At 42.1% G+C, this 16,813-nt stretch overlaps 1 protein-coding gene across 3 annotated transcripts in view; it reads right to left on the bottom strand.

Moving 5' to 3' along the window:
• LOC110536265 (condensin complex subunit 2) overlaps positions 1–16,555 on the bottom strand; it is a 28,373-nt gene extending 11,818 nt beyond the window's left edge. Inside the window, exons 1-11 of one of the 3 annotated variants that reach the window (XM_021621957.2) lie at positions 16,379–16,555; positions 14,754–14,977; positions 14,556–14,646; positions 13,064–13,156; positions 12,647–12,764; positions 12,338–12,483; positions 8,836–9,025; positions 6,511–6,593; positions 5,916–6,112; positions 1,481–1,626; positions 1,220–1,326 (exon numbers count right to left, since the gene is read on the bottom strand). In XM_021621957.2, coding sequence (XP_021477632.2) covers positions 1,220–1,326; positions 1,481–1,626; positions 5,916–6,112; positions 6,511–6,593; positions 8,836–9,025; positions 12,338–12,483; positions 12,647–12,764; positions 13,064–13,156; positions 14,556–14,646; positions 14,754–14,968 — 1,386 coding nt within the window. In that variant the 5' untranslated portion in view covers positions 14,969–14,977; positions 16,379–16,555. Of the gene's footprint in view, positions 1–1,219; positions 1,327–1,480; positions 1,627–5,915; positions 6,113–6,510; positions 6,594–8,835; positions 9,026–12,337; positions 12,484–12,646; positions 12,765–13,063; positions 13,157–14,555; positions 14,647–14,753; positions 14,978–16,378 lie in introns of those variants that run through there. The other 2 variants (XM_021621959.2, XM_036936165.1) reach the window with 2 other exon arrangements.
• Positions 16,556–16,813: the final 258 nt, after the last annotated feature.

Genomic DNA, 16,813 nt, shown 5'->3' on the forward strand with positions numbered 1-16,813 from the left:
TGGATATCTTTAAGAAATGGCTTTCTTGCCACTCTTCCATAAAGGCCAGATTTGTGCAATATACGACTGATTGTTGTCCTATGGACAGAGTCTCCCACCTCAGCTGTAGATCTCTGCAGTTCATCCAGAGTGATCATGGGCCTCTTGGCTGCATCTCTGATCAGTCTTCTCCTTGCATGAGCTGAAAGTTTAGAGGGACGGCCAGGTCTTGGTAGATTTGCAGTGGTCTGATACCCCTTCCATTTCAATATTATCGCTTGCACATTGCTCCTTGGGATGTTTAAAGCTTGGGAAATCTTTTTGTATCCAAATCCGGCTTTAAACTTCTTCACAACAGTATCTCGGACCTGCCTGGTGTGTTCCTTGTTCTTCATGATGCTCTCTGCGCTTTTAACGGACCTCTGAGACTATCACAGTGCAGGTGCATTTATACAGAGACTTGATTACACACAGGTGGATTGTATATATCATCATTAGTCATTTAGGTAAACATTGGATCATTCAGAGATCCTCACTGAACTTCTGGAGAGAGTTTGCTGCACTGAAAGTAAAGGGGCTGAATAATTTTGCACGCCCAATTTTTCAGTTTTTGATTTGTTAAAAAAGTTTGAAATATCCAATAAATGTCGTTCCACTTCATGATTGTGTCCCACTTGTTGTTGATTCTTCATCAAACAAATACAGTTTTATATCTTTATGTTTGAAGCCTGAAATGTGGCAAAAGGTCGCGAAGTTCAAGGGGGCCGAATACTTTCGCAAGGCACTGTATGTATGTATGTATGTATGTATGTATGTATGTATGTATGTATGTATGTATGTATGTATGTATGTATGTATGTATGTATGTATGTATGTATGTATGTATGTATGTATGTATGTATGTATGTATGTATATATATATATATATATATCATTCAATTTGGGCTTGTCGGGACTAGTTAAAAGAAAAAAAAGGATTCTGCCAGTCAGTGTTGAGTCATCGCAGTTCTGATGCCCAGAAGTTATTTTTGTTCATAAGAGACGGTAGCAGCAACATTATGCACAAAATAAGTTCAAAAATAAGTTACAAACAAAGCAAAGAAACAAACAAAAAACACAATTGGTTTGGAATACATTAAACGTCATCCATGTTCTCCAGCGCCATCTTATTTCCAGTTAATGCTCTTGGGTGCAGCTCAAACAATAATCAGAGAACTGGGGGGGGTTACCAAGGGCTTACTCTAGTGGTGCAGAAGTAGGTTTCAAAGTTGACATGGTCGTTAAAGTCAATTGCAAAGGCATTCTTAGACTTCCTCTTGGGACCCTCCTTCTCAGGCATGTTGTCCTCTACACACACACACACACACACACACACACACACACACGAGCGAGACAGAGGAATTAACAGGTGATATTTAGTGGCCAATGCTGTTAAGGAATTCTCCCAAACACAGATAAACTACATATACAACATGGCTTTGTCCGTACAACCACCACTCACTCTTGTGCAGAGGTTTGAAGCGCCAGTAGCCAGGACCTGCCCAGGTAGCCATGGTCCTAGGGCTGAAGTAGGAGTACTCTCTGGGCTGGTTGGACAGCTGCAGACACATGGTGGCTATGTCCCCCTCTCCAATGGGAATCACATCCCTGTGGACAGTCAACCACACCACAGAATGACATTAAAATACATGGCCAGCAGCATACCACCCTGCATCCCACTGCTGGCTTGCCTCTGAAGCTAAGGGTTGGTTCTGGTCGGTCCCTAGATGCGAGACCAGATGCTGCTGGAAGTGGTGTTGGAGGGCCAGTAGGAGGCCCTCTTTCCTCTGATAAAAATAAATAAAAGCCAATCCCCCTGTGCAGTGATTGGGGACATTGCCCTGTGTATGGTACCATCTTTCAGATGGGACGTTAAATGAGTGTCCTGACTGTGGTCACTAAAGATCCCATGGCATTTATTGTACGAGTAGGGGTGTTAACCCCGGTGTCCTTGCTAAATTCCCAATCTGGCCCGCATACTATCATGGCCACCTAATCGTCTAATTGGCTCATCCATCTCTCCTGTAACTATTGCCCAAGATGGAAAAGAAACATCAGTTTCATTTTTAAACCTAGACTGGGAAAAATATGGATTTAATAAACACATCTTCAGTGTTTCCAATTACCTTTGCTCGAATAAGTAACTAATTCTAAAGCCTGCCTGGACATAAATTAAGGAGGTCAAAGTCATTGTTTCCGTTCATTCATCCAGACATCTAAACTGGATATTTAAAGGGTTTGGGTGTGTTACCATCATAACAGTTTTGAAACACTCAGGACATCATGGTACACACAACAACAAAACTAGAGACAGAACAAGGTCAATTACAACTACCGGACAGGTTTCCTTGTGGGATGCCGTTCCTCATGAAACATCTCTGGGATCCTCCATGGCAAGTATTCCCAAACTGGGGTATGCATAATGCTGTCAGGGGTGTGTGTGTGTATATACAAAATATAAATTGGCTGTTTGAAAATGTGAATGTGTATACACACACACACATAAAAATCTTCACATTTTCAAACAGCCAATTTATATTTTCGAAAGGGGCTACACATTTAGGTGAGGTTTTTTCCCCCCTCGTTTAAGTAGCCTAATTTCACTGCCGAAAAATCAAATTAAACCATCTAGGGTTCAGCGAAATAACAACGTCAAATACAGGTAGCCTAGTCAGAAAATGTACATATAATCACATTAACCGTTGATCTCCCATGGGTGAAACCTTCACTCTTGCGCAGATATTTAGAAACAAAACATGCCAATTAGAAAAATACACCACAGGAGTTTGAGCGAAAATTAAGATGACTTTCGAGTAGTAAGACATGTATAAAAGCAACAGATACCATTAATAAGAAGGGGCTAGAAGCATCTTATATGGTGAGCTACCGAGTGGCTAGGACAGGCAAGTCCCATACTATTGTGGAGGACTTCATTTTTCCTGCTGCAATGGATATGGCTGGGGCAATATTGGGGGAAAGGGCAAATAAAACTATACAGACAATGCCTTCATCCAACAACACTGTTTCATGACACATTAGTAACATGGATGGAGATGTTTTGAAACAATTACTGCTTCGGCATACAAGCCAGTGAATCCTAAGCGTTACAGCTAGATGAGTCAACAGACATGGCGGGCCTGGCACAGCTTCTGGCATATGTCCGTTACGTTGACGGGGGGGGGGGTCAATTAAGGAAGACATCCTCTTCTGCAAACCAGGTCAACAGGAGAGGATATTTTTAAAGTACTGGACAGCTTTGTGACATCAAATGGACTTGTGTTCAAGATGTGTTGGCATCTGTACTGATGGCGCAAAAGCCATGACAGGGATACATAGTGGAGTGATAACACGCGTGCAAGCAGTTGCTCCCAATGTCACTTGGGTACACTGCAGTATCCACCGAGAGGCTCTTGCTGCCAAGGGAATGCCTGACAGCTTGAAAGAACTTTTGGACACAACAGTGAAAATGACTAACTTTGTTAAAGCAAGGCCCCTGAACCTGTGTATTTTCTGCATTACGCAATGATATGGGCAGCGACCATGTAATGCTTTTACAACATACAGAAGTGCGCTGGTTATCAAGGGCGAAGTATTGACATGTTTTTTTTTAAATTGAGAGATGAGCTTAAAGTTCTCTTTACTGACCATAATTTTCACTTGTCTGACCGCTTGCCTGATGACGAGTTTCTCACACGACTGGCCTATCTGGGTGATGTTTTTTCTCACCTGAATGATCTGAATCTAGGATTACAGGGACTCTCCGCAACTATATTGAATGTGCAGAACAAAATTGAGGCTATGATTAAGAAGTTGGAGCTCTTCTCTGTCTGCATTAACAAGGACAACACACAGGTATTTCCATCATTGTATGATTTTTTTGTGTGCAAATGAACTCAAGCTTATAGACAATGTCAAATAGCGAAGCAGCTGAGTGAGTTGGGTGCGCAATTATGCAGGTACTTTCCCGAAATGGACGACACAAACAACTGGATTCGTTATCCCTTTCATGCTCTGCCTCCAATCCACTTACCGATATCTGAACAAGAGCTTCATCGAAATTGCAGCAAGCTGTTCTGTGAAAATTGAATTTAATCAATCATAAGCCACTGCAGATTTCTGGATTGGGCTGCACTCAGAGTATCCTGTCTTGGCAAATTGCGCGGTTAAGACACCGATGCCCTTTGCAACCACTCACTTATGTGAGAGTGGTTGCTCGGCCCTCACTAGCATGAAAAGTAAATACAGGCACAGACTGCGTGTGGAAAATTATTTAAGAGTGAGACTCTCTCCAATTCAACATTGCAGAGTTACAGTGCCTTGCGAAAGTAATCGGCCCCCTTGAACTTTGCGACCTTTTGCCACATTTCAGGCTTCAAACATAAAGATATAAAACTGTATTTTTTTGTGAAGAATCAACAAGTGGGACACAATCATGAAGTGGAACGACATTTGTTGGATATTTCAAACTTTTTTAACAAATCAAAAACTGAAAAATTGGGCGTGCAAAATTATTCAGCCCCTTTACTTTCAGTGCAGCAAACTCTCTCCAGAAGTTCAGTGAGGATCTCTGAATGATCCAATGTTGACCTAAATGACTAATGATGATAAATACAATCGACCTGTGTGTAATCAAGTCTCCGTATAAATGCACCTGCACTGTGATAGTCTCAGAGGTCCGTTAAAAGCGCAGAGAGCATCATGAAGAACAAGGAACACACCAGGCAGGTCCGAGATACTGTTGTGAAGAAGTTTAAAGCCGGATTTGGATACAAAAATATTTCTCAAGCTTTAAACATCCCAAGTAAGCACTGTGCAAGCGATAATATTGAAGTGGAAGGAGTATCAGACCACTGCAAATCTACCAAGACCTGGCCGTCCCTCTAAACTTTCAGCTCATGCAAGGAGAAGACTGATCAGAGATGCAGCCAAGAGGCCCATGATCACTCTGGATGAACTGCAGAGATCTACAGCTGAGGTGGGAGACTCTGTCCATAGGACAACAATCAGTCGTATATTGCACAAATCTGGCCTTTATGGAAGAGTGGCAAGAAGAAAGCCATTTCTTAAAGATATCCATAAAAAGTGTTGTTTAAAGTTTGCCACAAGCCACCTGGGAGACACACCAAACATGTGGAAGAAGGTGCTCTGGTCAGATGAAACCAAAATTGAACTTTTTGGCAACAATGCAAAACGTTATGTTTGGCGTAAAAGCAACACAGCTCATCACCCTGAACACACCATCCCCACTGTCAAACATGGTGGTGGCAGCATCATGGTTTGGGCCTGTTAAAAAAGTTTGAAATATCCAATAAATGTCGTTCCACTTCATGATTGTGTCCCACTTGTTGTTGATTCTTCACAAAAAAATACAGTTTTATATCTTTATGTTTGAAGCCTGAAATGTGGCAAAAGGTCGCAAAGTTCAAGGGGGCCGATTACTTTCGCAAGGCACTGTATGTGCTTCCTTTCAAGCACACCCTTCATTAACCCGTGGTGAGTTATTCACCATTTTTGATGAACAAATATGTTTTTATATGCAAGATGGCTAAATAAAGAGCAATATTATTGATTATTATTCTATAATTATTTGTGCCCTGCTCCTATAAGAGCTCTTTGTCACTTCCCACGAGCCAGGTTGTGACCAAAACTCACACTCATTCTTATGGTTAATAAATGTATCGTATAGTGTGTGTGTGGTAGGCTTATCATGATGGCAAAAAAACTACATTTGAGAATGTGCTGACCCTGATGCTATGCAACTGGAGGTTGAATGTTTGAAGGGGTACAGGACTATAAAGAGTTTGGGAACCACTGCTCTACAGGTATAAACAAGCAGAGTACCAACAAACACCCCCAGGTTGTTCCCACCCTGTAACAAACACCCTCAGTACACTCACCTTCCTCTCCCCGGCCCTCCAGCCTTACAGCCATCTTTGTGTTCTTTGGAGCCCTCTCCACCATAATCCCCCTGACCCTCCTCATAGTCTCCATCAAAATTATCCCCAAAATCCTGACACTCCTCCTCATCCGGCTCCGCGTTCCGGTCAAACACGTGATCCCCCTGCTTCATCTTCTCCAGCATCTGGGTCATGGTCTGTAATAGAAGAACGATTTATATATATATATATATATATATATATATATATATATATATATATATATATATATATATATATATATATATATATATATATATATATATATATATATATATATATATATATATATATATATATATATATATATATATATATATATATATATATATATATAGGGCTATATGACTACTGTATCAAAACAATACCTCCAATCTGTATCATTTCCAAACTAAAATAAAGACGTGTGCTTCCCAAATGGCACCCTATTCCTTATATCGTGCACTATATTTGACCAGGGCCCATAGAGTCCTGGTCAAAAGTAGTGCACTATATAGGAAATAGGGTGCCATTTGGAATGGAAGCTGTGTATATTGCAAGTGTATGTTGCGCTCACCTGGTCAGGGTTCCAGCTGGTGAAAGAGAAGTCTGCCAGGGAGGGGCAGATGGAGCTCTTCTCCTGGGTCTGCTGGAGACCACCTGTCCAATCACACAATCATTTCATGAATGATACCATTAAATTGGAATATGTAGGCCAACTGGCAATAATTTACAGCATCGTTTCTTAATCCTGGTTCTGGGTGGGTGCACATTTTAGTTTTGTCCTTGCACTACATACCCGATTCCACTAACAGACTCATCATCATACCTTAGATTAGTAGAATCAGGAGTGTAGTGCTGGGGCAAAACAAACATGTGAACCGTTTTGGGTCCCCAGGACCAGGATTGAGAAACACTGCCTTACAGCATCACTCAACAATTAACACAACCAGGCTTTGAGAAAATCTAGAGATACTATGCCAGACTACAGCAAAAACAGCCCAGGGGTCATATGTATTCATGTGTCTCAGAGTGCTTAATTTAATCTGGATTCTGCTGCAACAGGATCTGGCACTTCACCGTTTCGTTTCGGAACCTATTTGCCGGGATTCAGTACCTGTCGTGGCATGAAAAATTATTTTCACTATTTTCAATGTAAAAATGAAAGTTGACTCCACCAGATTTATTCTGCCCCCTAACATATGTGATGTGAAAACATGCCTGATATTCTAAGAATTGATTTGTGTGGGCCAGCCTGGGTTTTTGCGCAACATTGTAGCCTATATAGACCAACGCACGCGGCCATTGCTGTGGTGAGAGAAAGAAACACGCCTGTATCTTGCACTACATTATTTATTTCCTTATAGAACCATAGCCACAAGAATTGTGGTGGAGGTGCCGCAGCACCCCTGATAAATGTCCATATATTTACCAAAGTTATGGAATTATTGCCGTCCGTTCAGAAATAAGGAGTAGGCCTTTAATTTAGCTACAGAGGATCAATAACTTTTTTTGTTTGTTTAATAGCCTAGCTGTGGATTGTGTGTAGCTCAATCACAACTCAAGCCAAAAGACTGCGGAACAGTTCATCAAATGGCTATCCGGACAATTTACATTGACCATTTTATTTATTAATCTTAATTGTTTTGCACCGGCTCTATGCACACTCTATAGACTCTACCCACACACGTTCACATGCATATTGATGCCACACACACACACACGCTGCTGCTACTCTGTTTATTATATATCCTGATTGCCTAGTCACTTTTACCTCTACCCACATGTACATACTGTATTACCTCAACTACCTCGTACCCCTGCACATTGGCTCGGTACTGGTACTCCTTGTACATAGCCCTTTTGTTGTTACCATTTTCTTTTTATTTAGAAAATATATTTGTCTTACTTTTTAAGTTTTGCATTGTTGTCACTGTAAAGTCTACACCGGTTGTATTCGGCGCATGTGACCAATAAAATGGGATTTGATGCCTACAGTCGGGAACGAGCAGTAAATCTGTAAGTGAACAGCATGCAGCCAAAACAGGCCTTTAGCAATAATTTCAAATACAATCTCGGGAAAACACAGGTTGTAAAGCAAATGGATCCTGCTGAAAAGACTAATATGTCTACCAAGTTATCAACTTCCAAATGGACCTTTTGAACTTCATTGTTTTACAAAGTAAAACGGGAGAGATAAGCTTTTGGCACGAGCACATCAACCATCACTGGTGAGTGAGCTGCACATCATTGGGTGAGTCAGTGAAACTGGAAAGCTTTTTAAAGACTAATTTCCTTTTCATATTGTCATATTCATATTGAACAATATGTTTGTCTCCAAACACCTAGGCCAAAGTTATTGATGGATTCAAGACAAGGTCGTTTTTATTGATTCTTAGTTTGTCAGTGTCATCCCGAAATTCCGATAACTTGTTGGGTATTAAAAAAGATTCTGCTAAAGTCTCGAGTCATCTAAAATGATATAGAATTGCATGAAATTAGTTTATGCAAGACCAAATTTTCCTCGGATCCCAGGCTACAAAAAGGTCCCCCATGAGTGCAACTTCTACAAATCGCCTCTACTGCGCTATGCCAGTACGCAAAAGCGATAATGCATCCGATGCTTTATTATGAAGGTGAAAGCATTTTTTATACGCTCCGGTACCTCAGAGCCCCCAGGTCACCCCTCTCTCAGGCTCACTTTGTTCAGGCACCTCCCAATTGACAAAGTAAGCACTGAGTAGGAGTGCTGTTCTAGGATCAGACTCCCATTGTACACAATCATATACATTGTGATCTAAAAGGCAAAGCTGATCCTAAATCAGAACTTCTACTCTGGGGTACTTGCTACATATGTCCCGGGTCAAAAAGTGTGATGCTGACGTGACCCAGTCAGTGTTACCTGTGAAGGGCAGCGAAGGGACGTGCTGCGGAGGAGACTGGGAGCAGGAGTGAGTGGAGTGCAGCAGGGTCATGTGGGAGGGGAAGAGCAGCTCACAGCTACTGTCTTCACTGAACAGCACCGACAGGAATACGCCTGCTGTGCTGCTCTCATCGAAGGACGACGCCATGCGCTGGAACATGGGGTCGACCTGGAGTTGGAGGGGTGGGATGATAACGAGGAGAATATTGGTGAGTTTACCATGTGTGAGCTTTGTAGGAACTGTAGGATCCATACTCTCAGTAAATATCATAATAAGTCCTCTGGCTTTGTATTTATTATGGATCCCCATAAGCTGCTACCAATGCAGCAGCTACTCTTCCTGGGGTCCGGCAAAAGGCAGTTATACAATTTTAATAACATTACATTCATAACAGATTACACAAATCAAATTTCATTGGTCACATACACATGGTTAGCAGATGTGAGTGTAGCGAAATGCTTGTGCTTCTAGTTCCGACAGTGCACGAATATCTAACAAGTAAACAACAACTACCTAACACACAAATCTAAAGGGATGGAATAAGAATATGTATATATAAATATATGGATGAGCGATGACCGAGCAGCATAGGCAAGATGCAATAGATTGTATAAGATACAGTATATACACACATGCGTTGACTTATGTAAGATAATGTAAACATTCCATTGGCATTATTTAAAGTGACTAGTGATCCATTTATTAAAGTGGCCAATGATTTGAGTCTATGTAGGCAGCAGCCACTGTGCTACTGAGGGCTGTTTAGCAGTCTGATGGCCTTGAGATAGCTGTTTTTCAGTCTCTCGGTCCCAGCTTTGATGCACCTATACTGACATCGCCTTCTGGATGGTAGCGGGGTGAACAGGCAGTGGCTCGGGTTGTTGTTGTCCTTGATGATCTTTTTGGCCTTCCTGTGACATCGGGTGCTTTAGGTGTCCTGGAGGATATGTAGTTTGCCCCCGGTGATGCGTTGTGCAGACCGCACCACCCTCTAGAGAGCCTTGCGGTTAAGGGCGGTGCAGTTGCCGTACCAGGCGGGGATACAGCCCAAAAGGATGCTCTCAATTGCCCATCATTAAAAGTTAGCCAGTGTTTTAGGTGACAAGCCAAACTTCTTCTGAGGTTGAAAAGGCACTGTTGCGCCTTCTTCACCACACAGTGTGTGTGGGTGGACCATTTCAGTTAGTCTGATGTGTGCGCTGAGGAAATTAAAAACTTTCCACCTTCTACACTGCTGTCCCGTCGATGTGGATAGAGAGGTGCTACCTCTGCTGTTTCCTGAAGTCCACGATCATCTCCTTTGTTTTGTTGACATTGAGTGAGAGGTTGTTTTCCTGACACCACACTCCCGAGTGCCCTTACCTCCTCCCTGTAGGCTGTCTCGTCGTTGTTGGTAATCAAGCCCACTACTGTGGTGTCGTCTGCAAACTTGATGATTGAGTTGGAGGCATGCATGGCCACGCAGGTAAGGTGGAGGTGATCCTTGACTAGTCTCTCAAAGCACTTCATGATGACAGAAGTGAGTGCTACGATAGTCATTTAGTTCAATTATCTTTGCCTTCCTGGGTACAGGAATAATGGTGGACATCTTGAAGCATGTGGGGACAGCAGACTGGGATAGGGAGCGATTTAATATGTCCGTAAGAACACTAGCCAGCTGGTCTGCGCATGCGGCTAGGGATGCTGTCTGGGCCAGCAGCCCTGCGAGGGTTAACACGTTAAAATGTCTTACGTCAGCCACGGAGAAGGAGAGGCCCGCAGTCCTTGGTAGCGGGCCGCGTCGGTGGCACTGTATTATCCTCAACGCGGGCAAAGAAGGTGTTTCGTTTGTCTGGAAGCAAGACTGTGTCCGTGACGTAGCTGATTTTATTTTTGTAGTCCGTAACTGCCTGTAGACCCTGCCACATACGTCTCGTGTCTGAGCTGTTGAATTGCGACTCCACTTTTTCCCTATAACAACATGTCGGTTGTTTGATTGCCTTGGAGGGAATAAATACATGGTTTATATTCAGCCATATTCCCAGTCATCTTTCAGACAGCAGCTCACAACACACCTAGTGTGTGCCCTCAGGCCCCCACTCCACTACCACATATCTACAACACAAAATCCATGTGTACTTGTGTGTATAGTGCGTATGTTATTGTGTGTGTATGCATGTGTCTGTGCCTATATCTGTGTTGCTTCACAGTCCCCGCTGTTCCATAAGGTGTATTTTTATCTGTTTTTTAAAATCTGATTCTACTGCTTCCATCAGTTACCTGATGTGGAATAGAGTTTCATGTAGCCATAGTCGGTTCTGGACTTGGACAGTGAAGAGACGTCTGGTGCCATGTCTTGTTGGGTATGCATGGGAGTCTGAGCTGTGTGCTAGTCATTTAAACAAACTGATTGCTTTCAACATGTCAATACCTTCCACAAATACAATTAGTGATCAAGTCAATCTCTCCTCCACTTTGAGCCAGGAGAGATTCATGTTTGCTCTCTGTGTACATCCATGGGCCAGCCATGCTGCCCTGTTCTGAGCCAATTGCAATTTTTTTTAACTCCCTCTCCGTGGCACCTGACCACACGACTGAACAGTGCAACAAAACTAGGGCCTGTAGGACCTGCCTTGTTGATAGTGCTGTTAAGGTAGAGCAGCTCTTTATTATGGACACACTTCTCCCCATCTTAGCTACTGTTGTATCAATATGTTTTAACCATGACAGTTTACAATCCAGGGTTACTCCAAGCAGTTTAGTCACCTCAACGTGCTCATTTTCCAGTGGCATGTCGTTAGTAAAGATTGAAAAAAGTAAGGTGCCTAGACAGCTGCCTGTGGAATTCCTAATTCTACCTGGATTATGTTGGTGAGGCTTCTGTTGAAGCACACTCTCCATGTTCTGTTAGCCAGGTAACTGTTTATCCACAATATTTCATTGGGTGCAAAGCCATAACACATACGTTTTTCCAGTAGCAGACCATGATCAATAATGTCAAAAGCACACTGAAGTCTAACAAAGCAGCTCCCACAATATTTATCATTAATTTCTCTCAGCCAATCATTTGTGTAAGTGGTGTGCTTGTTGAATGTCCTTTCCTATAAGCGTGCTGAAAGTCTGTTGTCAATTTGTTTACTGTAAAATAGCATTGTATCTGGTCAAACACCATTTTTTTCCAAAACTTTATTGAAGGGTTGGTAAGAGGCTGATTGGGTGGCTATTTGAGCCAGTCATTCCTCTATTCTTAGGTGGCGGAATTACTTTTGCTTCCCTCCAGGCCTGAGGGCATACACTTTCTAGTAATACATTAACAACAATTATTTCACCTATTCCACACTCACTTTACAAAATTCAAAAGGCTTTCTGCACCAATTCCATTTATATTCAGAGTTTGGCTATGTGTCTCAAAAATGTCCAGGTGACTCCACATCAAACCTCACAGGCATAGCTTGGTCCTTTACCTCAGGCTATTCCTGGAGCAGGAAAACCATCACTTACCTCACACTTCCTCTCCGACTCAGAGCTGTCGATGTTGCTCAGGTTCTGCTCCACAGTCTTTTTGGGAGGCCTCTTCTTCTTCTTCACCACCTGCTTGGCAGCCAGCTCTCCTGCAGCACCCTCCGCCATCTCTCCCCCATCTCCTGCTCCATGCGCATAGGAAAAGGTCAGAGCCTGATTATCTTTTATTGACAGCAAAAAAAATAATATTTTTTTACAACAGAGCAAGTCACAGTATGGCACCATAGAATAGTTTGCCATTTGGGACACACAGACAGTGTATGGATGTTATAGTTAAGAGGCTCTCACCTTCCCCAGGCTTGGTCTCAGCACCCAGTCCTCCCAGTACTCTGTAGGCATCAGCATGGACAGCATCCACTCGGACTGCGTAAATCTTGGTGCTGGCGTCCAAGGTACCCGCTGCCACCTTGGCAAGGACAGAGAAAAACACATCATCTCATACAGCCAACAGATGCTAGGCCCATAAAGTGAAATGACCAGTCTGTCATCAATATACTCCATTAGTTTGGAATAAGCCTATAAAAACAAACAAACAATGTATATCTTAAGTGGTTGCGCTACAAGTTTATTTCTTCATTAGTAGATTACACTTTAATCTCCTCAATAGTAGTGGAAATCTGAAGAGAGTTTTGTGATGAGTAAATTTAAAGAGATATAAGAAACAGAAACTACAATAAAAGGAATAATTATTGTATCAAGCCATACCTTGAAATTTGTGAGCTCAGAATCCTTCTGTTTGAGGATGTCAGCCATGTAGTCAATCAGGTGGAGACCAAAGGCATTTTTGGTGGTAATTTTCTACAAAAATAGGACAAGGCTTTGTGAATCTGAGACTCCAGTTTCCAATAATCTGCATGGCTGGAGATACAGTGCCTTCAGAAATGATTCACACCCCTTGACTTTTCCCACATTTTGTTCTGTTATAGCCTGAATATAAAATTGATTAAATTGAGATTGTGTGTCACTGGCATGCCTACAGACAATACCACAATGTCAAAGTGTTTTTATTTTTGCAAATTAATAACAAAAATTACAGCTGAAATGTCTTGAGTCAATAAGTATTCAACCCCTTTGTTATGGCAAGCCCAATGAAGTTCAGTAGTAAGAATTTGCTTAACCAGTCACATAATAAGTTGCATGGACTCACTGTGTGCAATAGTGTTTAACATGATTTTTTGAACGACTACCTCAATCTCTGTACCCCACACATACAGATAACTGTAAGGTCCTTCAACCGAGCAGTGAATTTCAAACACAGATTCAACCACAAAGACCAGGGAGTTTTCCAATGCCTTGCAACGGGCATTTATTGGTAGATGGGTAAAAAAGAATATCCCTTTGAGCATGGTGAAGTTATTAATTACACTTTGGATGGTGTATCAATACACCCAATCACTACAAAGATACATAAGTCCTTCCTAACTCAGTTCCCGAAGAGGAAGGAAACCACTCAGGGATTTCACCATGAGGCCAAAAGTGACATTAAAACAGTTAGAGTTTAATGGCTGTGATAGGACAAAACATTGTAGTTACTCCGCAAACACTAACCTAATTGACAAAGTGAAAAGAATGATGCCTGCACAAAATAATATTCCTAAACATGCATCCTGTTTGCAACAAGGTACAACTGCAAAATATTTGGCAAAGAAATTAACTTTATGTCCTGAATATAAAGCGTTTTGTTTGGGGCACATTGAACACAACATATCACTGAGTAGCACTCTTTTTTTTCAAGGCTGTATCATGTTATGGGTATGCTTGTCATTGGCAAGGACTATGGAGCCTTTTAGGATAAAAAGAAACAGAAGAACTAAGCACAGGCAAAATCATAAAGGAACAGAGCTGAAAAATAATAATGTGCAAATGTTGTACAATCCAGGTTTGCTAAATTCTTAGAGATTCTTCCAGAAAAAGACAGCTAAAATTGCTTCCAAAGGTGATTGTAACATGTACTGACACAGGGGTGTCATTAAAAAAAAACTTTGTCATTATGAGAGTGTGTAAATGGGTGAGAAAAAAATGTATGTTATTTATTTTGAATTCAGGCTGTAACAAAATGTGGAATAAGTCAAGGGGTATTAATACCTTCTGAAGGAAACACATGATGCCATAAGCGATGACTCGGAGGGAGAACATATTCTGCCCCTCTTAGAAGAGTGCCTTTTAATGGCAGTATATGCATGCACATGCTGCTTACATTTTCAGTGGAGAGCTTGATGCAGGTGGAGTAATGCTCTGAGATCTGTGCATTTGACAGTTTGGGCACAGCAGCAGGGGTCCCCTTGGTGCTGAACACAAACACAAGGATTGTCTCTTACAAAGGTCTAAATCAACAGAACACCTGTCAAGATGGAGTACTAAAGGAGATTACTGGCAGAGAGAGGGCTTGTCCTACCTATGAGAGGTAGATTCATTAAATGAGGAGTCAGCGGCAGCTTGCAGGCCAATGACCCGGGACCTGCGCCTCTGACGACGCTCTAGCTCATCATTGTTTCCCTCGAAAGATGCGAAGAGCGGGGTGCTGCTCGCGACAGGAGAGGCGCCCCTGTGCTTCAGGGACGGTGAGGCCCACTGACGCACCCGGGAAAGGGGTGAGGACGATGAGCTCATCGTGACTGCCTGTGGGGAGAGGGGGACACAGATGCACATTAAGTTCTTTATTCCTCTCTGCTTCCTAAAGTTACATTTATTAAAATGAGTTATACTGTCGGTAGCTAACAGTAACGTTAGCTGTTGGATATTTGATCATAGGAGCATAGCTATCTAACGTTACCAAAGGAAAGGCGGCTTGATTTTTTTCAAAGCAATCCTAAATTAACACAACGTTTTTGTTATTGGCCACCTGTAAACAAAGTAATTTTAGTTGGCACTTGGGCTGGCAAAGCTCAACCTAGCTAGCCTAAATACAGGAAGGTATCGTTTGATTGTCGGTAGCTGTGATACTAACGTTAACGTTACCTAGTTAGCCAACTTTTTAGCTAGCTAAAAACACAACTGGATTAGATAACTTGCTACTCTAGTTAACTATATCTGATATCAATAAACTAGTCAAGTTAGTGAAGGTTGGGTGGGTATGTTTTGTGTAACGTTCCAACAGGAATCCGTTCCAAAAACTTCGTAAATAACAAGGATGCCAACAACAAACGCATAGAACGTAAGTTAGCATGATCAATTCACCTAGCTAACTAGCTGCCGAATAGGCATCAACTCACCACGTAGTTTATTCTTAATGTTCTTAATGACAGACCTATTTCGGAATAAACGTGGTGAATGAAAAATTTAACAAAATTGCCCAATCCCTACCCGGTATCTTATTGTTGTTTGTTGGCAACCTTGTTGTTTTTGGAACAGATTCCTGTTGGAAAGTTCCACAAATTATACCCACCCGCCTCCTGTCTCAGCCTCCAGTATTTATGCTGCAGTAGTTTGTGTTGGGGGCTAGGGTTAGTTTGTTATATTTTGAGTACTTCTCCTATCCTGTGTGAATTTAAGTATGCTCTCTCTAATTCTCTCTTTCTTTCTCTCTCTTGGCGGACCTGAGCCCTAGGACCATGCCTCAGGACTACCTGACATGATGACTTCTTGCTGTCCCCAGTCCACCTGGCCATGCTGCTGCTCCAGTTTCAACTGTTCTGCCTGTGATTATTATTATTTGACCATGCTGGTCATTTATGAACATTTGAACATCTTGGCCATGTTCTGTTATAATCTCCACCCTGCACAGCCAGAAGAGGACTGGCCACCCCACATAGCCTGGTTTCTTCCTAGGTTTTGGCCTTTCTAGGGAGTTTTTCCTAGCCACCGTGCTTCTACACCTGCATTGCTTGCTGTTTGGGGTTTTAGGCTGGGTTTCTGTACAGCACTTTGAGATATCAGCTGATGTATGAAGGGCTATATAAATTAATTTGATTTGAATTAAAGGTTAACTAAAATGTGCTAACTTGCCATCCCCAGATTTTGTTTATGCTAGCTAACGAGTATGAAAACAAAAGCTGTAAATAGATTGAATTCGTACATTACCTCGATTATTTCCAGCTTCTTTATATATAGCTACATTAAAATGAAAACAAAGCGTATTTTGCACAAATGCACTTTTGTTCCTGATCAGATTTGAACATGTGCGCCGAAGGGTTTACGTAACGACAGTGGGCATTACCATGTTGAATCGACCCCGCCCCATTGAGGTAGCTCCGGCCATACCACATTTTGTGTTTAGACACCCGATTAGCCACCAATCACCCAATTAAAAGGTGGAAACATCTTACCAATCACGCCATTGTTTCCACCTTTTAATGGGGTGATTGGTGGCTAATTGGGTGGTTTAGAAGATGACAAACTGGGGGAGTGTTACCGAGGTGCCGAAAAACTTTGAGGTGACATTTCTTCCATTACATATTTTCTCTGGTGTTTTATCTCCAGAGTGGGTGACCCACCTGCTGTGCAGAGTCCTCTCTC

Source organism: Oncorhynchus mykiss, chromosome 11 (genome assembly GCF_013265735.2).
Source record: "Oncorhynchus mykiss isolate Arlee chromosome 11, USDA_OmykA_1.1, whole genome shotgun sequence".
In the NCBI taxonomy this organism is placed as follows: domain Eukaryota; kingdom Metazoa; phylum Chordata; class Actinopteri; order Salmoniformes; family Salmonidae; genus Oncorhynchus; species Oncorhynchus mykiss.